This window comes from Dissoconium aciculare, assembly GCF_010015565.1.
Source record: "Dissoconium aciculare CBS 342.82 unplaced genomic scaffold K489scaffold_6, whole genome shotgun sequence".
Classification (NCBI taxonomy): domain Eukaryota; kingdom Fungi; phylum Ascomycota; class Dothideomycetes; order Mycosphaerellales; family Dissoconiaceae; genus Dissoconium; species Dissoconium aciculare.
Genome location: NW_022984956.1, coordinates 1,612,919 through 1,639,238, shown reverse-complemented (window position 1 = coordinate 1,639,238; position 26,320 = coordinate 1,612,919). Strand labels below are relative to the sequence as shown.

At 51.3% G+C, this 26,320-nt stretch overlaps 10 protein-coding genes across 10 annotated transcripts in view; 7 read left to right on the top strand and 3 right to left on the bottom strand.

Annotated features, from left to right (window-relative positions):
* Nucleotides 1–399: 399 nt before the first annotated feature.
* K489DRAFT_410230 (uncharacterized protein) lies at nucleotides 400–858 on the top strand (the record flags this gene model as incomplete). The annotated part of the gene is made up of 1 exon (XM_033607682.1): nucleotides 400–858. One exon carries the CDS (start codon nucleotides 400–402, stop codon nucleotides 856–858), a length of 459 nt encoding a protein of 152 aa, XP_033460211.1.
* A 591-nt stretch (nucleotides 859–1,449) lies between these two features.
* K489DRAFT_319533 (uncharacterized protein) lies at nucleotides 1,450–2,151 on the top strand (the record flags this gene model as incomplete). The annotated part of the gene is made up of 1 exon (XM_033601396.1): nucleotides 1,450–2,151. The coding sequence occupies one exon, from the start codon at nucleotides 1,450–1,452 to the stop codon at nucleotides 2,149–2,151; it is 702 nt and encodes a 233-aa protein (XP_033460210.1).
* Nucleotides 2,152–2,609: 458 nt separating this feature from the next.
* Nucleotides 2,610–3,638, top strand: K489DRAFT_318866 (uncharacterized protein; the record flags this gene model as incomplete). The annotated part of the gene is made up of 2 exons (XM_033601355.1): nucleotides 2,610–3,429; nucleotides 3,490–3,638. Coding segments are annotated over 2 exons (969 nt in total), but the record flags the coding sequence as incomplete, so codon positions are not given.
* Nucleotides 3,639–4,250: 612 nt separating this feature from the next.
* Nucleotides 4,251–4,649, top strand: K489DRAFT_294759 (ankyrin; the record flags this gene model as incomplete). Its single annotated transcript, XM_033600279.1, has 1 exon — nucleotides 4,251–4,649. A coding segment is annotated over one exon (399 nt), but the record flags the coding sequence as incomplete, so codon positions are not given.
* Nucleotides 4,650–6,765: 2,116 nt separating this feature from the next.
* K489DRAFT_410228 (uncharacterized protein) lies at nucleotides 6,766–7,194 on the bottom strand (the record flags this gene model as incomplete). The annotated part of the gene is made up of 2 exons (XM_033607681.1): nucleotides 6,766–6,848; nucleotides 6,969–7,194. The coding sequence occupies 2 exons, from the start codon at nucleotides 7,192–7,194 to the stop codon at nucleotides 6,766–6,768; spliced, it is 309 nt and encodes a 102-aa protein (XP_033460207.1).
* Nucleotides 7,195–7,805: 611 nt separating this feature from the next.
* K489DRAFT_370742 (phospholipase D/nuclease) lies at nucleotides 7,806–9,376 on the bottom strand (the record flags this gene model as incomplete). Its single annotated transcript, XM_033603169.1, has 3 exons — nucleotides 7,806–9,059; nucleotides 9,110–9,181; nucleotides 9,239–9,376. 3 exons carry the CDS (start codon nucleotides 9,374–9,376, stop codon nucleotides 7,806–7,808), a joined length of 1,464 nt encoding a protein of 487 aa, XP_033460206.1.
* A 293-nt stretch (nucleotides 9,377–9,669) lies between these two features.
* Nucleotides 9,670–10,898, top strand: K489DRAFT_380572 (NDUFA12-domain-containing protein). Its single transcript, XM_033604914.1, has 8 exons — nucleotides 9,670–9,757; nucleotides 9,813–9,833; nucleotides 9,875–9,877; nucleotides 9,988–10,072; nucleotides 10,137–10,179; nucleotides 10,251–10,271; nucleotides 10,353–10,490; nucleotides 10,547–10,898. Exons 1-8 carry the CDS (start codon nucleotides 9,707–9,709, stop codon nucleotides 10,593–10,595), a joined length of 411 nt encoding a protein of 136 aa, XP_033460205.1. The 5' UTR covers nucleotides 9,670–9,706; the 3' UTR covers nucleotides 10,596–10,898.
* Nucleotides 10,899–13,562: 2,664 nt separating this feature from the next.
* Nucleotides 13,563–18,782, top strand: K489DRAFT_370740 (bile acid-transporting ATPase; the record flags this gene model as incomplete). Its single annotated transcript, XM_033603168.1, has 1 exon — nucleotides 13,563–18,782. The coding sequence occupies one exon, from the start codon at nucleotides 13,563–13,565 to the stop codon at nucleotides 18,780–18,782; it is 5,220 nt and encodes a 1,739-aa protein (XP_033460204.1).
* Nucleotides 18,783–19,041: 259 nt separating this feature from the next.
* Nucleotides 19,042–20,177, bottom strand: K489DRAFT_380567 (uncharacterized protein). The gene is made up of 4 exons (XM_033604913.1): nucleotides 19,938–20,177; nucleotides 19,853–19,869; nucleotides 19,576–19,658; nucleotides 19,042–19,483 (listed from the first exon to the last, which is right to left on the bottom strand). The coding sequence occupies exons 1-4, from the start codon at nucleotides 20,008–20,010 to the stop codon at nucleotides 19,249–19,251; spliced, it is 408 nt and encodes a 135-aa protein (XP_033460203.1). The 5' UTR covers nucleotides 20,011–20,177; the 3' UTR covers nucleotides 19,042–19,248.
* Nucleotides 20,178–20,913: 736 nt separating this feature from the next.
* K489DRAFT_380566 (ATP-binding cassette glutathione S-conjugate transporter) overlaps nucleotides 20,914–26,320 on the top strand; it is a 5,906-nt gene continuing 499 nt past the window's right edge. The window contains exons 1-6 of the mRNA XM_033604912.1: nucleotides 20,914–24,079; nucleotides 24,273–24,433; nucleotides 24,588–24,691; nucleotides 24,876–24,905; nucleotides 24,962–24,999; nucleotides 25,055–26,215. Coding sequence (XP_033460202.1) covers nucleotides 21,040–24,079; nucleotides 24,273–24,433; nucleotides 24,588–24,691; nucleotides 24,876–24,905; nucleotides 24,962–24,999; nucleotides 25,055–26,215 — 4,534 coding nt within the window. The 5' untranslated portion in view covers nucleotides 20,914–21,039. The remainder of the gene's footprint in view (nucleotides 24,080–24,272; nucleotides 24,434–24,587; nucleotides 24,692–24,875; nucleotides 24,906–24,961; nucleotides 25,000–25,054; nucleotides 26,216–26,320) is intronic.

The window sequence follows — 26,320 nt, the reverse complement described above, 5'->3', positions numbered from 1 at the left end:
GCTTCGCGATGGCTTTTTTGACGCCCGCGCATCGCGATACTACTTTGCTGGGGAGCAAAGAGACACATGGTGTAACGATGACGGCGCTCGATCTTTTTAATACGGAAACCTCCACTCGGTCAGAATAAAGGCTTTGTGGGCGGAGTGCAGAGTTTCTCTCACTATCAGCGAAAGGTCGTTGTCGACATTCGGGATTCAAGTTCAGGGTCTTCTCTTGATACCATCAAGAGGTCATCGTCGACATTTGAGCTTCACGTGCAAAGGATTTTCTCGTCATTGGCAGGAGGGCGTCATCGGAACTTGAGCGTGGACGAGAAACACTTCACCAGCGCAAGAAAAACTTGAAGGATGTCGTCGACCCATGGAAGTTCGACGCAACAGATTCAGTCCTACGACATCATGGCACCGAAACCTATATCGCCGCAAAGGCAAGTCGATCTAATCACAACCATCGAGCAACTCAAACTTCAAGCTCGAGACTACCGCAAAAAGATCAGTGCTATTCACAACGTCAAATATTCATCCCGGAAAGAGCGTAGCGAAGCTATCAATGCCGTCTATGCCCAGCGCCATGCACTCATCAATGAGATCAAAACCTTGGAGCAGAAATCACGAGAAGAGACGAGGCCGATAGACGTGAACTTTCTCAAAGATGTTCAGCAAGTCTGTCAAATCATCGACAGTTTGAACGAGTGGATCACACATGCGAGCTTCTTACTTGGTCAATATGTTGTTTCAGATGGCGCGACGAAGAGTCCAGAACAGATGGACCTAGAGGCTGGCATTGCGGTGTCCAGAGCGAATCTTGCTTCGTGGCAGCAAGAATACGAGCGCTTGACAAACTCTCCGATGATGTGACAATTCATGTATATCCATGCTTTCCGCAAGCCAGTCACGTGCAAGATACATCACGTGATTATGTGACTCTTGTCACCGCGAAAGTTGCTTTTGCAAAATCACCTGGGTAGACCTGTGGAATAAAGTCGACACCGGTCGGGCTGCAGCCTGCAGGATATGATGCTGCAGAGGTTGCACCAGCAAGCACACGTCAAACATGCTTGTCTATACCGATTTTATGAAGACCAGTTCAATGGTATCCCAGATGGCAAGAACCCAGAAATAAATATCACAAATATCAATGAACCTCAATATCTCCACTTCCTTCAGCGTCGCGTTCGTGTGCAGCGGTACTTGCGATACATTGCAGGCCGCCTGTTGTGATTGTGACTGCCGCAAACGCAGTGCATGGTGTGGGGAACACTCGGGCGCAGCATCACGCAGTAGCGTCCTTGCTGCCGACATGCGTACGAGGATGTGCTACCTTTCGACGCGTGGTAACTTATTTCTTCTTCTACTATCTTGCTGACGACATCACAGATTTCATTCGTTACACGAGTCTATCGCGTCAGACGCGCACCTGCGTCGAATGCGCAGCAAGTCCAACACAAAATGCGGCTGATCAATGTTCACTCTCTTAAGTTTACGGAGTTTCATGACGATGACAAACATCCAAAGTATGCCATAGCATCGCATAGATGGGGGGCAGATGAAGCCAAATTCAAGGACGTCGAGCAAGGGCGGAAGAAGGACTCACTTGGGTACAAGAAGGTTGAAGCTTTCGCCGAATACGTGAGAGACAGGGTCCAAAACGTCGACTGGTTGTGGATCGATACATGCTGCATCAACAAGGAAAGCGCTGCTGAGCTGTCATATTGTATTAATTCTATGTTCAGGTGGTATCGCGATGCAGATATTTGCATCGCCTACCTTCCAGGTGTGGCAGCGGTAGACGATTTGAACGCCTTCAAGCAAGATGAATGGTTTCAGAGAGGTTGGACATTACAGGAGCTTCTGGCGCCACGTCTGGTCCTTTTTGTTACAAGGGATTGGCAGATCATCGGTAACAAAGGATCTTCCTACCACGAGTACAACAAAACCCCGACCGGACAAGACCTCACAGCAGAGATCGCGAAGATCACGAAAATCCCGGAGTCGGTATTGAGGGACTGGGGAACAAATACGGATGTCCGGAACGAGGACAAGATGAAGTGGATCGAGAACCGAAACACTACGGTAAAGGAGGACATGTCATATGCTCTGTTCGGGATAGTCGGAGTTACTCTACCCGTCATTTACGGCGAAGGGAGCTGAGTGCTCGAAATCGTGTTATTGGAGCATTGCGGCAGCGTGATGAAATCGAAAGAGCCGAAGCCGAAGCTCAGCGTAGACAGATAGACATTAAAGAAGAGCACGCGCGGGCTTGGCAGAAAATAATCGCATGGCTAGCAGCGCCTGATCCATGGACGAATCACGAATCCGCGCGAGAACTGCATGAACAGCAAACAGGAACCTGGCTGCTCGAATCAAGCAAATACAAGGCATGGAAGAGTGGTCAAGTTCAATGCCTCTGGCTGTATGGGAAAGCAGGTTGTGGAAAGACCATTCTGTGCTCGACGGCAATCAAAGACATGAAAGCGTACTGCAGCAGTAGGCCCAAGTATGGCCACGCAATCTTCTACTTCTCATTCTCCGACGCACGCAAACAGAAGTATGAGGATTTGTTACTGTCACTCATCGCTCAATTGGGTTCGGATGGTCCAGGATTCACAATGCTCAAACGAGCTTACGACGCAAATGCCAGCAAAAAGCCTGGCCGCGAGGATTTAGAGGAGATCCTCCGCGCAAGTCTCACATCCTATGATCTAGTCTTCTGTCATCTGGACGCATTAGATGAATGTCCTGAGGAGGAGGACACGAGAAGAGTTGTTTTGCAAGGCATCGAACAACTCTTTGAACATGCACAAAACTTGCGAATACTTGTGACCAGTCGAGACGAATCCGATATTCGCCGATCGATAGAGCTACTTGACCTTACCTCGATTTCCGTTGCAAGTGAGTTGGTGACTCCTGACATACAGCGATACATTGACAAACAGATAAGTCGCGTTCCGAAGCTCTCCCGCCTGGATGCTGCAACAAAAAACCTTGTCAGGGAGACATTGTCGGAGAGGGCCGATGGAATGTTTCGATACGTGTTCTGCCAGCTCCAGGAACTGACCAAATCCAAGTCAACCAGACCTACCACAGTAAGGAACGTTCTCCTCGCCTTGCCAGCAACACTTGACGGAACTTACGAGCGAATGTTGTCACGAATTGATTTCGAAGACCAACCATATGCTTTGACTCTACTCCGATGGCTTGCCTTCTCATACGAACCCCTGACGCTTGAACAATTGGCTGAAGCTAGCATCATTGATCCGACAAATGATCCAAACTCAGACGGAACCGTCGACATAGACAACAAGGGTGACTGGGCAGACACCCTGGAAGTACTTGCCGGGCTAGTCGTCGCCATCACAGATGATAAGCAAGACTATGAAGCACCCGACTGCGAGCCCGCCGATGAGGAAGCACAAGACGATGACTACAGTGTTGGCAACGACTCTGCCTCGTCTCCTTCTAGCCGGCAGATCCATGAGGGCACAAAAGTCCGTCTAGCCCATTTCTCCGTGAAGGAATATCTGCAGTCAAATCGCATCACGGCGAGCAAGGCAAGAGACTACCACCTGGACCCGGGCCGAGGGCATCGATTTCTGACGCACAGCTGCCTTGCGTATCTCATTTACTACAGTGACTCTCCGCAAAAGCTGTCTTCAGAACAAGATCTCGAGCGCTTTCCACTTTTGCATTATGCTGCGAAAAGATGGTGGAATCACGCGAGTGAGCAAACGTACGAGAACACTATTCGAGAAGTGCGCTTCCTAACAAACGATACGTTCAGGCACGATAGTCTGCGTGTTTCAAGGCCAGATACTTCCTGGCAATACCCTTTCAATCAACGCTATACTGGCACGTCTGAGGGCCCTGCTCTTCCTTTTGCATGTTATAGTAATCTTTACCAAGTTGTCCAAGGATTAATCGCAGCTGGAGAAGACATTGAAGCTCAGCATGACTGGCTAGGGGCCGCACTACATGTGGCTGCACATGCCGGTGGTGAAGCCATTGTTCGTTTGCTTGTAGATGCAGGAGCAAATGTGAACCTTCAAGGCTGTAGATTTTGTAGGACTGCGCTACAGGCGGCCGCCATCAACGGCCACGAAGCGGTAGTTTGTTTGCTCTTAAGCGCAGGAGCAGATGTCAACCTTCAAATAGCCGGAGACTGCAATAGTGCACTACAGGCGGCCGCTATCAACGGCCACGAGACTATTATCCGATTACTCTTAGACGCAGGTGCTGATGTCAACCTTCCAGGTGGCCAATATGGTAGTGCGCTACAGGCGGCAGCGAACCGCGGCCACAAAGCGATTGTTCGTTTGCTCTTAGACGCAGGAGCTGATATCAACCTTCAAGGCGGCGAATATGATCGGACGACTGATCATTTGCTCATAGACGCAGGAGCAGATGTCAACCCTCAAGGCGGTGCTTATGGTAGTACGCTACAGGCGGCCGCCGTCAACTGTGACGGGGCTATTATTCATTTGCTCTTAGACGCAGGAGCAGATGTCAACCTTCAAGGCGGTGCTTATGGTAGTGCGCTACAGGCGGCCGCCGTCAACGGCCACGAAGCTATTATTCAATTACTCTTAGACGCAGGAGCAGATGTCAACCTTCAAGGCGGTGCTTATGGTAGTGCGCTACAGGCGGCCGCTCGTCAAGGCCACGAAGCGGCGGTCCGTTCGCTCTTAGACGCAAAGGTGGAAGCAAGAAGGTCGGACCATAGCGCATTGCACACAGTCTCCACAGATGGTGTTGTGATGGAGGTGAAGATGTTTTCATCGGAGACTGAAACGGGTGCGGATGTCGATGCGGCGCTGAGAGTAGCATCTGAATATGGCTATGAGAGGATTGTGCACATGCTTTTGAAGGCAGGAGCAGATGCCAATACTGCTGTTAGATATGATATGACGGCATTGCAGGCAGCATCAAGTGGCGGGTATGGAAAGATTGTGCAAATGCTTCTAGATGCAGGTGCGGATGCAGCGCAAGTTGACGAAAGTGGCAGAAGTGCACTCGTGGAGGCGTTGGGAGGAGGTCATGAGACGGTGGTGCAGATTCTCGGCGGAGTGCCGGCGGACGCTTCTGAGAAAGAACAGGTTTATGGGAGAGCATTGATAATAGCATCGGGGAAAGGAGACACATCTGTGATGCAATCACTTTTGAAAGCTGGAGCGGATGCTATGTTCGTTGATGGACGTGGAAGAAACGCGCTGGTAGAAGCGTCAAACGCGTACGTTAGTCATGAGGACGCGATGCAGCTTCTGTTGGATGCGACGGCAGATGTTCATCATGAAGAGATCTATGGGAAAGCGCTAGTTGCGGCGTCACTATGGGGTCACACAGAGGTGGTACGGATACTTCTGAACGCTGGAGCAGACCCTACGTTCATCGACGACGACGACGACGGGAGAAATGCCCTAGTCGGAGCGTCAGGCAATGGTCATTATGCGAATGTGGAGGTGGTACAGCTTCTTTTGGACGCGACGGCAAATGTCCCACGGGAAGAAATATGTCGGAAAGCGCTAGGAAAGGCATCGAGGAGTCGCAATCCGGAGGTGCGACGGATGCTTCTGGACGCAATTGTCAATGCTCCAATGAGTGATGCAACCTATCGAGAAGCGCTGATAGCGGCATCAAAATTCGGTCACACTGCAATTGTTGGACGACTTCTGGAGGCGATGCCCCCTGCTGCTCTACCTGAAGAAATCGACCAGGAAGCTCTACTCAACGCTGCAAGACAAGGTCACGCTGATATCAAGCAAGTCCTAAACGAAGCGTCGGCAGATCTTTCGCATGAAGGGAATCATCACGAGGCGCTCATTCAGGCAGTGAACTACGGTCACACATCGGTCGTGAGGCTGCTTCTGGAGAAGGCCCCAATTGTCTTACGTCAAGGAAGCTGCCAGGAAGCACTAATCAAGGCCGCCGAATATGGACACCTTGAGATTGTACAAATACTCCTAGAAATGACCCCCAATGTCGCACCAGAAGAATTCTGCAGGATCGCATCAATTGAGGCACTAGCAGAGGGCCAAGACAAGGTGGTTCAAATGCTTTCAAAGCAGTTCGGGCACGCTCCAGACCAAAACATCCTCTGTAGTGCACTAATTCGAGCATCAGAAAAGGGCCGTGCCGATATGGTGCAGTCACTTTTGACAGCGACCATGGACGCTCCTCATGAAGAGGCTTACCGTAAAGTGCTGGTCAATTCTATGCTGACTTGCGACATACCGTTCGTGAGACTGCTCCTGGACGCTGGCGCAGACGTCAACGATCCGAAAACGCAATACCACGGGAATTGGAATGACGAATTATTCGAGCCAGAGAAAGATGAGTTTAGCCTTGCATTGCATGCAGCCGCATGTACTGGCGTTTCGGAGACTGTTAAAATGCTGCTCGACGCTGGTGCAGATGTCCATGCTCGAGATCACAACGGCTACAGTGCGCTCCACCTGGCGTCACAACTGCGAAACGAATTGGGCGAGAACGGCGAGTATGAAGAGATTGTGCAAATGCTTCTGGATGCAGGGGCCGATTTCAACTTCTAAGCACGATAGTCTAACAGAACGACGCAACTTTAGAAGAATCTTGCAAAACCTCTAGCAAGTAGGATCGCACGAAAAAAAAATGTTTCGCATATTCGCCACTGCAGACATTTACTGAAGAATCCAATCAATTGCCTGCGCTGATAGCTATCATTAGGACAATCTAGGCTTATCCTCCTCGTCGTGACCATGCCAGGGAACTATGTCTGTAACATAGCCTATATCAAGAGTGCCTCGATGCCGAGGCCTTGCAATCCCAGGCTAGCACATTCGCGTGATCAGTCGAAGCTGCAGCGAGATGGCGTTCTGGCCAGCATCAGCGTGCGCTGCTATTTGCAATGTGGAGGTATCATGAGAATGAGCTGTGTACTCATTTGCGAGCAAACTCTCCGATGGATCGACGGGCGAACACATTGTCGTCCTTACCGTCGCGGGCGAATTCTCCGGTAGGCTCGCGAGCGTCGATGGTGACAGGAGTTTCGCGGGCGAATTCTCCGCCGAAGGGTTGACGAGCGAAGACATTGCCTCCCTTAGCGTCGCGAGTGGTGATGTCAATGACAGCTGCATCACGGGCGAATTCTCCGCCGAAGGGAGCGGCGAGGACGGTAGCGAAGTCGGTGAGGACGAAGAAGAGAGGGATGGAGACCTTCATAGTGACTTGACTGTTGTAATGATGGAGTTGGATTGGTTGAGAGAGGTCTTGTGTTTCTTGAGAGTTTGGAGACGTAGTGTCTAAGACATGAAGTTTTTGGAGTAGGCAGTGCCATTATATATTGCTTCTGGTACGTGTTTTTGGAGTTGGCCGTGTTTGTATGACTGCACGCTGGAATTCACCCCTGAATGCTCTGAACGGGCCGCGCAAGGATGCTCTTTGATGGATTTACATTCCACGGAACTTCAATAATTTGCCCTTTTCTTTGTTCGCTTGTCAATCGCTGGATCATGGATGAACGAAGATTGATATCTCTCCTTTCAAGGACGTATTCGAGCACGAGCATGCGCGGCATCACTATACTAAATCAGCAGGTGAGGTTGAAAAGTTTGTGTAACAATGATTAGGGTTCAAATTTTCAGGAGTTGAGTGCAGCGCATTTTTCATGATGAAAGAGCGGTTGCTACGCATCATGAAAGGGATCGTCAATCCTGGCAACAGGCGGAGTCTTTCATCAGAATCGCGTGCTTGTCATGGGTGCAGGTTCTATAGTACAAATTAAGTTTCGCATCTTGAAAATCTCGTTGTTGGAACGCCTTCCGAAAAGACGCTCACAAAGCGCCTCCCAGCGCCGTCACAAGCCACATGGCGAGCCGAACATGCAGACCCACTCTTCTCTCCGTGGTCGTGTAATCATCACGCGTCATCGGCGTGGCATGTTCCTGCAACCAAGCCTGTTCCTCACCCAGGCGACGCTGGAGATCCGCATTCCGCGTGACAATGAGTGTGTTGGCTTCCAGATCGAGAGCATAGCTGCGTTTGGTATAGTTGGAGCTTCCAATTAGACTGATGCAGGGATCGCTTTGACCGGGGAGCGTGATCCACAGACCCTTGGCGTGGTAGGTCCACCCTCCCGGAGTGTTGACGGTTCCGAAGCGCCATTCTTTCAGAGTGATGCGCTGATCGAGACCGAGCTTTGCGACGGAGGCGAGGAAGCGTCGCGAAAGGAGGGTGTATGCTGCCGGCAACATGCCGCTCACACCCTTGCTGCCATAGAAACCATTCGCCCATGGTGAAGCAGCGACGACCACAGCGGAGGATGGATTGGTATTCAGTAGTAGTTGACGAAATTCGGGCGTCATATTGAAGTAGCCGGCAGTGAACATCCATTTTGAGCCTGCAAACGCTGATGTTCCCAGCGTTCGCAAGATTCCCGTGACAGCTGGGAGCTCGGTGGATGTATCTGGTTTGAGCAGGGGGGTCAATTGCAATAGCGGATAGATGAAGGTGTCTGAGGACGAATCAGCAGCAAGAGATTTCTGGGGTTTGCTTTGCACCTTGGTCGTAATGGCCTTGGTAGCGGCTTCTATGTACTTCTTCGGATCGTCAAGAGGTGATGGCTGCAGATTTGCTTGTGGCCATTGCATTTCGAATCCGCTTGCTTCTTCCTCGGAAGGTAGGACCTGGTAACTCATATCACACACTGTGCGATATAATGTGGCGAAATACTCTGTGACGTCTCCAGACTTGAGGACATGATACCGATCTTGACGATTCGTAAAATAGTCATTCGACAGATTGGCACCCGACATGATGATCTCGTCATCAACTCCGTAAAGCTTCATGTGCTGTAAGCCCCAGCCTTCGTTAATGCGCTTCGGAACGAGCGCTTTCCGTTGGCCGGTCAAATTTGGCGTATGGTACATTCGGACTTCTACTCGTTCTGATCCAAATTCTTTGATCAGGGCAGCCAGCAGACTTGCACATGATGCATTGGGGGCTTCGCGCGTCCCGCGAAGATAGTCGGTCAGAAAGGATACCTGCAGATTAGGATTTGCCTTGAGCGCTTCTCGAACGGTATCGATCTTGAATCGGTCAGCGCAATTCATGGCTAGCAGCTTTCTCGGAAGCATACCAATTCATGTTCGCTCTTGCCAATATACAATGTGGATAAAAAGATGCGCCGTTTAGCATTTCGGATCCTGGTCTGAAAGGCCGATAAGTCATTTACTTCCGGTAGTTTAGAATATCATCAGGAATGTACCTTTAGCGCAGTATAGAATTCGCTTGGACTTCGCAGAATCTCAACGGCATCTGCAGATATTTCGAATCGAGGCGTGAGCTTATCCAGCTCATTTGTTATTACAGCCAGCTGCGAAGCCGTAGATTGCAGGGGCGTCATCGGCACGGCGCCAGCTGAGGTGCTCGCAAACCGGGCATTGGTCCAGCCATTTCTTTGAGACCTTGAGACTCTCGAATGTCTCTTGACCAGTCGCAAGCACGTCGGCACCCGTCTGGTGATCATTGATGTGTATGGATATCGTCGATTAATATCACTCGTCGTCGTCGAATTACCCTATTCGGCAAGGACGCGTCAAAGAGCCGCAAGCCAGAACATATGACCCCATACAACGACTTTTGCCTTCAATGCTTCTCCAGCGTCACCCGATAACCAGCAGCTCTTCAATCCACGGACATTGGTCTGTAGAGCTCCAGAGGACAGCCATTCACCATGTCGACGATTCTCCGGACGCTTCGCAATTTGCGCAGCATTGGCCTTAAGGTACTGCGCGTCGTATGATCTGCTGAAATCCGAATTACTTGCTGACGCGCACTAGGAATATGGCCACCAAATCCAGGTACGCGGCGATACAATCATGGCCTGCAGTCTTATGCGCCGCACGGAAATATACCGAAAAGCTTTGTGCTGACATCATGCCTCGCTCCGATCTGTAGCACATGGGTAAGGAAACTTGGAAAGGATGATACCGAGATTGGCCGCTGAGAGGAAGGATAGGTGACACCAAGCGCGGTACTTTGATCGGCATGGACAGCTACGGAAACAAATACTTCGAGAACATGGAGGAGGAATTGCCTCGTACGTGAAATATTCTTGCAAGGCACCGGATGAGAAGAAGTGGAAACTGAGAAACAATGCGCAGTACGGACACGATGGGTGGACTACAAGGACTGGGAGTTTGACCCGTGAGTGGCAGGACACCTGGCGCTTTTCGCAAAGCGAGATCTATGAGATATGCATGCTGACATCTTGACAGATCACAAATAGAGCCAGGCTGGTGAGCGACTTTCTTCCTCGGCATTTCGAGCTCAAACATGCTTAATGCCAGGACAAACTCTCTGACAGAATACCCCGTTAGGCACGCATGGATTTCATACTCGATCGACAAGCCACCGAGCGAGGATAAGCTCCTCCAGCGTGGTGTCCGCGCTTGGGAGCCGACGGCACACCGACCTGTGTTGACCGCTACCCGAAGCGCATACAAGCCGTACAGCACGTGAGTTAATAGCCCAGTGAGAATAGCGAGGACGAAGGCTGATGAAAACACTACAGGGTCAAGAACAAGTTCTCCGCCTGGACACCAGTCGCTGCGCCGCGATGAGTGTGACGCAAGTGCGGCAGTGATGCATTGGTGAATGACAATACGTTGCATCTGGGGATGATTTGCTTTGTGGCATACATAGACGATAGTCGGGAAAGGAAGAAGTTTCGCATGTCTGGTTTACTTTGTGTACAAACAAAAACTGTAGCAAATCATTCTGCATCTCAACCATCACTACTCATCATGATGTTCGTCAATCAGATTGGACAGGGCCCCGGGGCCATCGGTGTTTGACCGCATGTCCGATACATCTCAACAAGCTATCCAACAACCGATCATAACTCGCTCAAGAGATCAATCAACAATGACAACATTATCAGATCCATGACCGTGAGTGCGATCGTCACACAGCTCATCACGTTGAGGTGGGAGGCCAATACTTATCTGATCTGAAAACGTCTGAACGCCCGTTACCCAATATTCGGATCAGACAGTACGACAAAAACAACAACGTGTCTCACATCGTGTCCTTCCGCGCAGTTCCCGAACCTGGTACAAGGAAATGAATTCACTTATCTGATCGAATGAACACTGGTTCTCCACCGGAGACGACGGTAAGAAATGTCATTATGTATGAGTGCAGAGACTTATCTGATCATGTCCTGACCCGGAAGACCGCTCCGAGGACATTTGTCTCGGTATTTCAAAACCTTGGATGTTTCAACATGCCAGGAGCTCGTGCCCTATAGTAGGTATTTGCTTCTGGTACACGCAATTGCCGAACGTGACGTGGTTTTGTGGCTATTGCTCAGGGTGTTATGTAGAGCGTGCAGTGCAGATCGGGGGTTCGACATGCGCGAGATGGCCCCTCTGTGAATTGCGCCCTGCGCCCTGTGCATAAAAGTCGTCAGCGGTACAGGACATGTATACCTGTGTAGCTCGCAGATGCAGGATCTTTGATTGTGGTGGTGCAGCTTTGGTTGGTTGGGGTTCAAAAAATTGGTAACCCTATCGTTTCGACGAAACTACTCCCAGATCAGACACCGCGCCACTTACACATAACATCATTGAGCGAGTGGGTTTTGAGCCGCGTTCATGCGACTCCTACCATGAGAGCAAGTGAAAAGTGGAGGCCAGATAATGATGCGAGTCATAAGAGTCATATTCGAGGTGAAGACGTCTACCCGTGGGCGACGAAGCTCGAGTTCTGGCCACCTGAAAAGTAAAGCTCTCAGGCACATGGCCGCACTTCAGTTTGACTGAACTTGTACGGTGATGCACAATGCATGCCGTGAAAGACAACACATTCACACTTACGAATTTTTCGATGTCCACGATGATGATTGATGATGACCTACATGCATTTAACTGACAATGATTGGATCATGACACGGAACTAAGAGGACGCCCTTGACCACGCGAAAAAGTCTCTTGATGTATTTTCCGCTTGCCGCGACGGTCTAGTCATGCACGTTTCGTTTTGGTCGGTTCATGGACCACCGATGGGCTGTGGTTCATGTCCCGATCAACCAGTATACCAGTCTCGGATTCATGAGGAATTCTGAAAAGGTGGCTACATACCGTGGATTGTATGAAGCCGAGATTTCGCACTGTCGGTCACCTTTGTCAGGTCGATGCAGAACAGGTGAGATCTCGCGGAAGGGAGAAAAGTCCGATCCGTGAAGAAGCTTTGACGATGAGACATTGAGAAAAGTCCCGCCGGTCTTGCTCGATCGGAACACCGCCCCGTGTTGCGGCGTCTCTTTCTGGATCAAATCTTTGTTTGAGCAAATGGAACTTGTTCGCTCCTCTCTGATCTTGCCATCCCAATGCGCCTCGTGGCCCGCTGACGGGCTTCTCGCGATGGAACAAGGGTTGGATGCTTCAAGCCTTAGCTTGGGTCTTGGCGAAAGTATCCGGCCGAGGGTATTGACGGCATTGGACTGAACGCGGCTGAGCGATAGACGGGGATTTCTGGTGTAGCAAAGCGAAAAGATTGATCGTGGGTAATTTTCGTTCTGAGTCACCGATCGCATATATGTATATGTATATTGAAAATGGGTCATCATGATCCATCATGATCACTCATCATCCGGCGGACATGAAGAGTTCGGTAAGACCTGCAGTAGCTGGGCAGATGAGTCTTCCCCGCAGATGTGTAGATAATGAACGAGGTCTGGATGCATAGCATCATAGGGCGCCTTCGTCTCATCCGATCATGTCCGCCTATAGGAGGACTCGAATCGGCCGACGACAGTTGTGCATTGTAGTCATATCGTCATGCCCTATTTATCTCCGGTGATGATGCTGATTGATGGCGGGCGGATAATAATGACCGCGACTACTGCGCTCTAGTTTTGTGGGTGTGGAGCACTATTCGATGCGCGCACACGCTGACGGCGGCGCCCTTCTTCTCACCATTGTGGTCATCATATGGTCCACCGCCGCTCGATCAAGCCATACCGAATCCTTACTCTTGTCCTGCCACTGATAGCGGGAATCTCTGGTTGAGTCCAACGTCGAATCAAGAGTGCACAAAAACATATAGCATCGGCCAAGCTGTCGTGTGTCTGTGTACTCAAACCTTCCCACTCCCGGTAGTCTCTGACGACGACCGCTTCCACTATAATCGTCCCCCCAAGTCCCGTCAAACGGTCGTTCTTGCCGTTAACAGGAAGGGAACCATACTTTTGCCATCCTCACCACTATACGGCGCGAGTCGATCCCGATCTCGTTGACCACAGTAACCAGCTATACGACCGATATACACATCATCTCCCATCGTCACGCCAGCTTCGCAGCAAAAGTTTGTTCAGCTCGCTCGTCCTTCTGCGTGCTGCACTCTCGTCACGACGACTGCCGTGCGAACTGGCTCGGTCAGAGTCCACTGTCCTTACGTCTGGGAAATCGAATACAGTCATGTGTTGATTGTCACGCACTCACATCCACTGTCAACGTGAGGTTCGAACAAGCACAACTGCGACATCAGCAAAGACAAACACCCGCCGCACCGGCGCTTCTTTCACAATGTTCGCGCGTTGCAAAGGCCCGATATGGCACTATGACGACCTCTCGTCATGTTTTCAGCGCGACTATCTTCAGACACTCTTTCCGCTAATAGCCTGCGCTATATCCGTTCTCTACCTTTCCTATCAAATCTACAGTGCCGCACGACTTTCAAAAAACACCCACCACAGCTATGCGCAGCTCAAAGATCACGGCGCATTAATACATATCGACGAGGAGGGCGACCTTAGTGGTCTGTCTTCCGAGGCCACCCTAGACGTAGAAGAGGAGGATGACAACGAGTCGGAAACAACACTGCCTCAAATGGCACGCGGCCCAGGAAAATCCGGATCAGTGTCGCTGGCAGAAGCGACCATTCACAAACCCAGAGGCGAACGATTGCTGGTCCTGACAGAGGAGGTTGCGGTACTAGCGGTTCTGGGAATCCATCTAGCTGGGTTGATCCTGAATACATGGGGGCACAAGAGCAGGATCGCAGCCATCACTGGCGTGGTGACTTGGGTTTACATCGCTCTGTTGACTTCTTCACGCCTACTCCTTCCGAGCAGCTCGACGTTCTCATTCTCGAAAGTGTGGTACCATACGGCATTTCTATACTGCTTCGAGTGGATGTTCGTCATCTTTCCATTTCGCTCGGAAATCCTCCACCCACGATCGCAGCTGGCTCAGACGTTTATGATCGTTCACTTTGCACTCATCTCGCTCTTGTCGTTGATCTCCCTCAATTCCCGACGAGGCAACAAAATTGTCGTTTTGCAATACGAAGGCAACATTCCTCCATCGAGGGAGCCGTTGGCTAGCATCTTCTCCTTGGCGACGTTTTCGTGGATTGACCCTGTCATCTGGACTGGATACACCAAAGTTTACGAGATGGAAGATGTTTGGAATTTGGTCCCGAAGGACAAGGCGGCCGCTATTCTCGACGACTACCGGCAGTTCACGAAGACTTCGGCTTTGGCATACCACCTTTTATCTTACAACAAGAGGGCACTCATTACGCAAGGTCTATGGGCAGTCATTTCTGGCGTCATTACATTCGTTCCGACACTCCTTCTCAAGGCAATCCTGGAATACGTCGAAGATCCCAAATCTACGCCTCGCAATGCTGCCTGGCTCTATGTGATTTTGCTATTTGCTTCTGGTGCAATCAATGCCATTTCCAGCGGGCAAGCTCTTTGGATCGGAAGGAAAGTCTGCATTCGGTTGCGCGCAATCATCATTGGTGAGATTTACGCCAAAGCCTTGCGTCGTCGTACAGCTGCCACTTCAGATAAGATTCTCGGTGACGAGGCAGACAAGAAGACCGCAAGCGAGAGCACCAAGGGATTTTTCAACAAGATCTTTGGCCGCAAGGCAAAGAAGCAAACCCCGGAGGACAAGGCCAAAGCTGACGCTGCTCAAAAGACGGCAGACGAGTCTCAGGTCACTTCTGGTGCAATCATCAATCTGATGGCCGTCGACTCGTCCAAGATCTCAGAAATCTGCGCCTACCTGCATTTCCTCTGGGCTGAGACGCCCGTGCAATTTGCACTTGCCATCTACCTCTTGTACAAAATCCTGGGAGCCAGCAGCATCGTGGGCCTTGTTATGATGGCACTCTTGTTGCCTGTCAATATGATCATCGCCAATCAATTTTCCAGAACTCAGAAGCGAATTCTTGCAGCCACCGACGCCCGAATCCACACCACCAACGAGGTCCTCACAAATATTCGCATCATCAAGTATTTCGCCTGGGAGCAACGTTTCCTCGCCAACATCGACGAGAAGCGTCGCGAGGAGTTGAAGCATCTGCGCTACCGATACATCGTTTGGGCGACAGCTGCGACCATTTGGTCGTCTGCACCCGTGATCATCACGTTGCTCACTTTCCTCTTCTACACTGCGGTCGAGAAGAAGCCCCTCGTTCCGTCAATAGCTTTCACTGCGCTCTCGCTGTTCAGTCTGCTGCGGATTCCGTTGGATCAGCTGGCAGACATGGTCGCTCACGTTCAAGAAGCCAAGATTTCGGTCGATCGTCTGGAGGAATATCTCGCTGAGCCAGAAACGGAGAAGTACACGCAACTTCAGAAGAAATTTGACGAGGACAACGAGCCAATCGTTGGATTCGACCAATGTACCTTCAGCTGGGGCAGCCACGAAGAAACTGACGACGATTTCAAACTTATTGATCTGGATATGCGTTTCGCTGTCGGTCAGCTCAACGTCATTGTTGGACCTACTGGCTGTGGCAAGACTTCGTTGCTTCTTGCGCTGTTGGGTGAAATGACGCAGCTTGAAGGATCAGTGTACCTTCCAGGAGGTCGCAGCCGAGACGATCTTGTGGAAAACCCTGCGACCGGTCTTACCGAGAGTGTAGCTTATTGTGCACAACAAGCTTGGTTGATCAACGGCACTATCAAGGACAACATCCTCTTTGCCAGCAAGTGGGATGCGAGGAGATACAAGCAAGTCATCGTCGCATGCTCCCTACAGCGTGATCTGGAGATCCTCGACGGTGGTGATCAGACTCTGGTCGGAGAGAAGGGAGTCACCCTCTCCGGTGGTCAGAAGCAACGTATCAGCTTGGCTCGTGCGCTCTACAGCCGCGCCCGTCATGTCATTATGGACGATGTTCTCAGCGCTGTTGATGCACACACCTCAAAATGGATATTCGACAAGGCGCTGATGGGTCCCTTGATGCATCACCGTACTTGTATCCTCGTCACTCACAACGCAACTCTTGTCCTTCCGCATGCCGAATTTGCCGTCGTCATGGAGAACGGCCGAATCGCTGCTCAGGGATCTGCCAACGAAGTCATCAACTCTGGTAAGCTGGCAGAAGATCTGTCCAAATTCGAATCGCGACCTGGCTCTCGCCACGCTTCTACTCTTCCATCACGAGTCCCATCTGATATCGGGGGCGACAATCCTATGAGTGAGACTCTGGTCGAGGAGGAGCCGGCTACTGCCTTCACGGAGATTCCCGACACGCTTTCTGGTGGCCCGCTCACCAAGGTCATTTCCAAGGATGTTCCAGGCATGAACTCTGCTGCAGACGTGATTTTGTCCGACGAGGCCAAAGCCACTGGCAGCGTCAAATTATCTGTCATTCTCGGCTACCTGAGATACATGGGAGGTCCTGTCTACTGGACCATCTGCTTGTCTATGTTCGCACTCCAACAAGTCTCTCAAGTTTCCACGAATTGGTGGATCAGGCAATGGGCTAACCAGTACAGTCGATACGAGTCGACTGTTTCAACCTCTGCCCTCTACAACACTTCCACTTTGAACTACCTGAGAGGAACTGTGGGTGGATCATACAACTGTCTCCGTAGCGGATCGTGTGCTTGGGAAGGACTTTTCGTTCAGCAGCCAATGGATGTCTCGATGAACATCAGCAAGTCACATGAAATTGTGAACAATTCCTACTTCCTGGGAATTTATGCAGCGTTGGGCTTCGCATTCATGGTCATTACGCTACTCAGAGAAGGTGTCCTGTTCGGTGGCTCACTTCAAGCATCCTCACGCATTCATCGCAAGCTCATGACCTCTGTCACTCACGCTCGGTTCCGCTTCTTTGATTCGACTCCGCTCGGCCAGATCATGAACCGCTTCTCCAAGGATATCGAGGCCATTGATCAAGAAGTTGCGCCCTGCGCAGTGGGTGTCGTGCACTGCCTGTTCTCGATCTTGACCATCGTCACGTTGATCTCAGTCATCACACCAGCGTTCCTGATCGCTGCCGTGTTCATCTCCGTCTTGTATTTCCTCATCGGCAAGTTGTACATCAGCGCTTCTCGCGATCTCAAACGATTGGACTCGGTCCAACGAAGTCCGTTGTACCAACAATTTGGCGAGACTCTTTCGGGAATGACGACAATTCGTGCTTACGGCGATGAGCGACGCTTCATTCGGGAGAACGAGCAGCGTATCAACACTCACTCTCGACCTTTCCTCTACTCTTGGGCAGCGAACCGGTGGTTGGCGTTCCGTGTGGATATTGTCGGCGCATTGGTCTCCTTCTTCAGCGGAATGTTTGTCATCATCAGTGTTGGCAGAATTGACGCTGGAGCTGCAGGTCTGGCCATGTCCTACGCCGTCACCTTCACCGAGAACGTGCTGTGGTTTGTCCGTCTGTACGGGGCAAATGAGCAGAACATGAACTCTGTCGAACGTGTCAAGGAGTATCTCGATGTCGAGCAGGAAGCTCCTCAGATCATCAACGAGAACCGACCGGAGCCCAGCTGGCCGAGTCATGGTTCCGTCGAGTTCATCAACTACAGCACTCGTTACCGCAAGGACTTCGACTTTGTGCTCAAAGATATCAGCTTCAAGATTCTTCCGGGTGAAAAGGTCGGTGTGGTCGGACGCACTGGTGCAGGAAAGAGCTCACTCGCTTTGGCTTTGTTCCGTGCCCTTGAGGCTGAGGAAGGCCAGATCCTCATCGACGACCTCGACATTGGAAAGATCGGTCTCCAGGATCTCCGCGAGAACATTGTCATGGTTCCTCAGGATCCGACATTGTTCACTGGCACTATTCGCAGCAATTTGGACCCATTCGGCCTCTTCACCGATGAGGAGATCTTCACTGCCCTGCGCAAAGTCCAACTCATCGGCCCAGCCACTGGCGCTGACTCCTCGCCCGGCACACCCGTGAGCTCCACGTTCCCCAAATCCGCACAAATCACACCCTTCCCAAAATCCAGCTCCGACAACCAACCCGCCCGCGCCTCCTCCATATCATCCGCCTCATCCGCCGACACCTCCTCCCCGACACGCCACACCGAAAACAAAAACATCTTCCGCAACCTCCTCAGCCCCGTCAGCGAGTCCGGCAGCAACCTCTCCCAAGGCCAACGCCAACTCCTCTGCCTCGCCCGCGCCCTACTCAAAACCCCCAAAGTCCTCCTCATGGACGAAGCGACCGCGTCCATCGACTACGCCACCGATTTCAAAATCCAGGACACCATCCGCGAGATCAAGAACACGACTTTGACTATCGCCCATCGTCTCCAGACTATCATCGATTACGACAAAGTCCTAGTGCTGGACCGCGGGAGGGTCGTCGAGTGGGGCTGTCCTAAGGAACTACTTGAGAAGGATGGGAAAAACTCCGATGGCGAAGTCGTTCTCGAGAACATGGGCGTCTTTAGGGGTATGTGTGAGATGAGCGGCGATCTGGAAATCCTCATCAAGGAGGCGGAGAAGGCGGAAGCCAAGCGGAGGAAACCTACTGCGTAATGCTGCTTTTGCTTCTACGTAATGCTACTGCTGCTACTGCTGCTTGGGAGGCTTCTATTTCAAGCGTTGCTGCTGTCGATTGGAACTTTAGCGTGGAGAGGCGCTCTTCTTTGGGGGGAAATCCCTCCCCTTGCTACCTTCTTTAGATCACTTTTTTCACCCGCCACTTTCGAATTTTTTGTCTATATACAATGAAAAAGAAGTTACACACACATATGCGCTTGAGAGGCGGAAGTAGAGTCCAGTTTCATATTCGCTGTTTCGCTACTGTGTGGGAGAGAAATGTGAATAAATGTGAACAACAACATGTTCGCTGAGACGGAGACATGTCTTCTTCTTCTTCTTCTTCTTCTTCTTCATGACATACATTTTTCTCGAAATCCAGATCCATCGCAAACGACCCGCGCATACTCTCCAGGGCTCCCTCCCTTCCTCCTTCAACTCGCGAATCGTACCAGAAATACCATCATTCCTCCCTCCGGATACTCTGATCTATCCTCCCCTTCTCAGCTCCGCCGCCCCTCCCTCTTCCCTCCCTTGAAGAAGCAGAAGCCTGCGCCTGATAGTCCTCCTCATATCTCCTCCAAACCTCCGCATCGCGTAATATCTTCTTCTGGTTCCTCACCAGAATTTCGTGTTCGCGGAGCCGTTTGTCGGCTTCCATCATGCTGCCTAGCACCATGAAGGACATTCCTAGAAATCTGATCAAATGTATTGTTAGAAGTTTTAAGGGTAGACTTGGAGATGGTGGTAGCGAGATGGAAGAGGGAAGGAGAGAGGATGATACGCATACACTTTAAATTGAAAGGTCAGATTGCGGAATAGGGGACTGTAGTTCCAGGCTACGCCGCCGGCGACGAGGGAGAAAATTCCCCACTGTTTTTAATTCAATCAGTATTCACGGAAGTATATGTGGTAGTGATCGTGATTTATATGGGAAGATGGCTATTTCGAGAAGTCTTGATTTTTCGTTTTCGCTTTCGTTTTGGTTCTTGTTTTTCTTTTATACTGAGTCGGGAATGGGAATGGAAGTCTTGGGGTTGTGTTTGATTGGGCTAGGTTTTGTCTACCTTTGCTGCGCCGACGACTATTCTTTGCGTCAGATTTGAAATTGCTAGAGATTCGAGATGTAGCTTTCTATCATCGTTCTCTTACCGGCACCTCTCGCGGCGACATTGGCCGCGTAGTTGACCTCTTGGTCGTTGGTCAGACTACCGTTCTTCCTCATCTTGTCCGCGACCAAAACGACAAATGTAGTCGTCACTTGGAAGTTCGTGTTATCTGATCAGATCTTGACATGAGATGTTATCGTAGTCGTGATACAGATAGTGTTTACTCAACCATTGGGAGCTCTATCGCATTGGATATGTCAGGCACGTGCTTCCAAGCTCACTCCTCCGCGCGATGGACGAGGTGAAGTTGCCCCGGTAGTATAGCCGAATGCATGACGTCGGCTCGCGGGTCATTGAAAAAGCTTATCTCGCTGGCGATCACCACAGTGATGAACAATTGTGTTTTGGACACTTCATGTTCGACAATTCTGAGCATTATTCTGACGTGCCATAGGACTAATCTCTACACGAGGTTTTAAGGAATTTCTTTTCCGCGGTCGGAATGTCCACAGCATAGCTGCAGACTTAAGTATATACGGAGCATAATATTAATGCACGGTGCTGAGTCATCACACCGCTCCGGTATAAGCGAGGATTCTGCATTCCTCGCCTCGTTACAACTTCGTGTCCATGAGGCACAGTTTTCAATCAATGGGTGTCCATCTATCTTCTCGAGATATTTACTCTGTAGCAAATAAATTCGAAGCTGAGTCTTGCCTTGTGAGTCACTGTGAACTCGAAATGTCATCGTTCTGCTTGGCGGTGGTCGGCCGGACTCTCCGGAGTTTAGACTAGCGCCGACGATTACCTAAAGATTTCTCCCGCTATTCGCAGGCCTGCAATGCATGATGCAGCGCGCGCGTCCACTCCAAAGTATAGTTCCGATAGGCAGCTTCTGGGATTTCTTACATCCTCCAACCTGAGTTCTCTCACCGCGCCGCCCGTCCGAGTTCGTCGTCAATTGCTGGTCCACGGTTGCTGTGTGGAAGTAGAGCATGGTCGTTCGCTCGGATATATACACCAGCTGATCGCAATCATATTCTTTCGTCTCACTTCGCCGTCATAGACACGCCGCCCGCGTATATCCGTCTTATATACAACCACGTCGCCAACCACTCCGCCTACGAACCCGTCTAATCCATGTCATGAATCTCTCACCTCAGCAGCTCGTCTTCGAGCACGATACGCTCGCCAGCAATGTCAGTGGCATCATCAGCACACATAGCGACAGCAACAACGCCTTGAGATTCGCTGCTACTTACCTCTCTGCCTCAAAGGCGGCTGATCATGCGCTATGTGGCAATTCTGAAGGATGGGGACCGATGAGCCCACATCGTTGGGATTTCACACCCTGTTTCCTCGATATATGGATCGTCGCCGTTTCAGTCTTTGGGATTCTCGCTGGCCTGGCAATGGTCTGGTGGTTATACAAAAAGGTGGAAACGAAGCAGGTGGAGAAGGATTGGCATTTCTACACCAAATTTGCCGTCTTCGCCGCTTTGGTGGGCACGGTGGTAGCACAGGCTGGCTTGCAGGTTGCAGAGTTTCCGGGCTTCTGGTTCAGGGATATTCGATTTTGGACCTCGGTCATCAACGTCCTGAGCATTGTGATCATCGGATGGGGACAGTATGCGGAACACTCGCGCCTGCGACACGCAAATGGCGTCGCATTGTTCTATTGGCTATTCATCATCATCGCCTATGCTGTCAAGCTACGATCTCTCATCGAGCAGAGATTGTTCGAATCATACGTCCCATACTTTGCCGTCTATACCGCCACCGTCGGTCTGTCCATTGTGGAATTTGCTCTCGAATGGCTGGTGCCAAAGAAGATATCGGCCTATGATGCGATCGAGGAGGAAGACGAATGTCCTGTTGAGAACGCCACCATCTTCTCCGCCCTGACCTTCTCATGGATGACGCCTATGATGAAGTATGGCTACAAGGAGTATCTCACTCAAGACGATCTCTGGAATCTTCGAAAGACTGACTCTACTCGGGCTGTCTCCGTCCTGTTTGAGGAAGCTTGGGCGCATGAGTTGGACAAGAAAAAGCCAAGTCTCTGGATTGCCATGTTCAGCGCGTTTGGAGGTCCGTACTTCATTGGCGCTGTCATCAAGACTGGCTCGGATTGCCTGGCTTTCATTCAACCTCAATTGCTACGCTATCTCATCGCTTTCATCGACTCGTACCGAGCGGGTAACACCCCTCAGCCTCCGATCAAGGGTGTTGCTATTGCGCTGGCCATGTTTGCTGTATCCGTCAGCCAAACAGCATGCTTGCACCAGTATTTCCAGCGGTCTTTCGAGGTTGGCATGCGTATCAAGGCTTCCTTGACCGCCATGATTTACTCCAAGGCAATGAAGCTGAGCAACGAGGGTCGTGCCTCCAAGAGCACTGGAGACATCGTCAACCACATGGCCGTCGACACGCAACGTTTACAAGATCTGGCGCAGTACGGTCAGCAGCTTTGGTCCGCACCATTCCAGATCACGTTGTGCATGATCTCTCTATACAATCTCCTTGGCCTCAGCATGCTTGCGGGCGTGGGCGTTATGATTCTCATGATTCCCATCAACGGCTTCGTGGCCAAAATGATGAAGACTCTTCAGAAGCGGCAGATGAAGAACAAGGATGCTCGTACTCGTCTGATGACTGAGATCCTGAACAACATGAAATCCATCAAGCTTTACGCATGGACGACTGCATTTATGAACAAGCTCAGTGTCATTCGTAATGACCAAGAACTGCACACTCTACGCAAAATTGGCGCGGTGACCGCCGTCTCCAACTTTACCATCAACTCTGCACCCTTCTTGGTCTCATGCACGACTTTTGCTGTCTTTGTCGCCACCTCTGGCAGACCACTCAGCACTGATGTTGTCTTCCCTGCTCTGACCCTCTTCAATATGCTCGGTTTCCCTCTTGCCGTCCTTCCAATGGTTATCACAGCCATCATTGAGGCAAGCGTTGCTGTGAACCGTCTGACGGGCTATTTCGTTGCACCAGAGCTCCAAGCAGATGCCGTTACTCGAAGCGAGACTGTCGAGACTGGTGAGGAGTCCCTCCGTATCCGTGATGGAACTTTCACCTGGGACAACAACGAGGAGCTGCATGTGCTTCACGACATCAACTTCAGCGCGCACAAGGGTGAATTGTCCTGCATTGTCGGCCGCGTCGGCTCTGGAAAATCGAGCATGCTTCAAGCCATGTTGGGAGACATTTACAAAATCAAGGGTGAAGTCACCGTCCGCGGTGCTACTGCTTACGTTGCCCAGAGCCCTTGGGTCATGAACGCCACCGTTCGCGAGAATATCATTTTCGGTCATCGTTGGGATCCTACATTCTACGAACGCACCATTCACGCCTGTGCTTTAGTAGAGGACTTTGCCAGCTTACCTGACGGCGATGAGACTCAAGTCGGCGAGCGTGGTATCTCATTGTCTGGAGGCCAAAAGGCCCGCCTCACGCTCGCTCGTGCAGTCTACGCACGCGCTGACATTTACCTCTTCGATGATGTTCTCAGCGCTGTGGACCAACACGTCGGCCGACACATCATCGACAACGTTCTTGGTCCCAATGGTCTTCTCGCTAGCAAAACTCGCATTCTCGCCACCAACTCTATCCCGGTCCTCATGGAAGCGCACTTCATTGTGCTCCTTCGCGAAGGTCGTATCTTCGAACGCGGCACCTACGAACAACTCATGGCAATGAAGGGCGAAATCGCAAACCTCATCAAGACCGCTTCAAACGAAGAATCCTCAGCCGCCAGTGAAGCTGACGATAGCACTGTTCAGACTAGCCCGGATAGTCCATACTCTGAATCTACTGCTTACGCCGATTCCGACAATGAAGACGCCAAGGCTAATCGCAACACCGCAGATCGCATTCTCGAACCTATCAAGGCAAACGGCGTAAGCGGCTCGCATCCAGCAACTCGTCGTCGCGATACTGGCACCACCCTCCGTCGTGCTTCGACCATTTCATTCCGTGGACCCAAAGGCAAAGTGATCACAGACGAAGAGGATAACAAAGTCGGCAAGAGCAAATCTCGCCAGGCTGCCGAGCACTCGGAGCAGGGCAAGGTCAAGTGGAATGTCTACAAGGAGTATGCCAAAGCGAGCAATCTTGTCGCGGTGGCGATCTACCTCGGAATGATGATTCTAGCGCAGAGTAGTGGGATCGGTGAGTCTGTCATTTCCTTTCCGTTTGTTGTTGCCGTGTTTGCGTTTGTCCCTGTCTCGACTCTGCCGTGGCTGCGGGTGGGCCAAGTTTGACTCAAGCCAATATCGACCATGAATCACACTATGAATCCCTTTCCGGAACGATACCCTCTAGCTACACGTGTATCAACGTGCTGACACGTGCTTGGAAACAGGTGGCAGCGTATGGCTGAAGCATTGGGCCGAGGAGAACGACAAGGCCGGAGGGAATCCCGACGCAGCACGATATATCCTCATCTACTTTGCTTTCGGCATTGGCTCGGTGTTACTTGTTGTCCTGCAAACATTGATTTTGTGGATCTTTTGCTCTATCGAGGTAGGTCTCCCTTTCTCCCTGTTGCGCTCTCCCGAAAGCGGCGTCGGGGCTTGTGGATGGGCAGATCCCGAAAATCCCTTGCTTCAGGCCCCCTGGGGTAAAAAACAAACTAGCTCAACAGTATTGAGACTAACCTTTGCAATGATCACACTAGGCTTCGCGCAAACTTCACGAGCGGATGGCTTGGGCGGTTATGAGGGCGCCCATGTCATTTTTCGAAACTACCCCCAGCGGTCGCATTCTGAATCGGTTCTCCAGGTATGTTTCACACTCTTACACACAGACACACACACTCGCACGTCCTGAATAACTTTCCCTTATCCATGATCGCCGCCGCCATTCTTCGCGCTGTCTGGGTTGTTTATGCCTTTGCCTCGTGCATTGTCAATTCATCTTACGCGCTCGTCCCTTTTAAGCAACCCCACTGACATCATGACTTTAGTGATGTCTACCGCATCGACGAGGTACTCGCGTAAGTTTGGCGATGAAGTTGGTCCGTCGATTTCCTACCGCTGACATCCATGATAGTCGCACCTTCAACATGCTTTTTGTCAACGCTTCTCGAGGTACGTACATGCGCATATCAAATTCGACCACGCTAGTCGCTAATTGATGTCTTAGCCATGTTTACCCTGGCCGTCATCTCCTTTGGTATGCCCGCATTCATCGCGCTCATCCTGCCCCTTGGCGCGCTCTACCTTTGGATTCAGAAGTACTATTTACGGACATCTCGTGAATTGAAGCGGCTCGAAAGTGTCAGCCGCAGTCCCGTCTACGCGCACTTCCAGGAATCCCTGAGTGGAATCAGCACCATTCGCGCGTATCGCCAGACCAAGCGTTTCTCCTTGGAGAACGAATGGCGCGTCGATGCCAATCTCCGTGCTTATTACCCCTCCATCAGTGCCAACCGCTGGCTGGCGGTACGTCTCGAGTTCATTGGATCGATCATTATCCTTGCCGCTGCCGGTTTTGCCGTTGTCTCGGTCAGCACAGGTGTCCCTCTCACTGCGGGTCTTGTGGGTCTCGCCATGAGCTATGGTCTGAACATCACTCAATCCCTGAACTGGATCGTTCGACAGACCGTCGAAGTGGAGACCAACATCGTCTCCGTCGAGCGTGTTCTCGAATACGCCGCTTTGCAAAGTGAGGCGCCCGAAGTCATCTCCAAGAACCGCCCGCCAAACAGCTGGCCCTCGAAGGGCGCCGTCTCGTTCAACGGCTACAGTACCCGCTACCGCCAGGGTCTGGACCTTGTGCTGAAGAACATCTCCCTCAACATCAAGTCACATGAGAAGATTGGTGTTGTCGGCCGTACCGGCGCCGGCAAATCTTCCCTGACCCTCGCCCTCTTCCGCATCATCGAGGGCACCGAAGGAAATGTCACCATCGACGGCCTCAACACTGGCTCCATCGGCCTTCTCGACCTCCGTGGTCGTCTCGCCATCATCCCACAGGATGCCGCACTCTTCGAGGGCACTGTTCGCGACAATCTAGACCCCGGCCACGTCCACGACGACACGGAACTGTGGAGCGTGCTCACCCACGCCCGTCTCCGCGACCATGTGGCCTCCATGTCCGGACAGCTCGATGCGCGCATCAACGAAGGCGGTTCGAACTTGAGCCAGGGACAGAGACAACTGGTCTCATTGGCCCGTGCACTCCTCACGCCGAGCAACATCCTCGTCCTGGATGAAGCCACTGCCGCTGTCGATGTCGAGACAGATGCGCTATTACAGACCACCCTGCGAAGCCCAATGTTCAAAGATCGAACCATCATCACCAGTAAGTTTACCTCTATTATTATCCCGGCCCTCCACCCTCCATTCCACCCCTCCTTCCCTCACCCTCTCCCTCTCCCTTTCTATTCCTTTTCCGCAATCCCTCCCC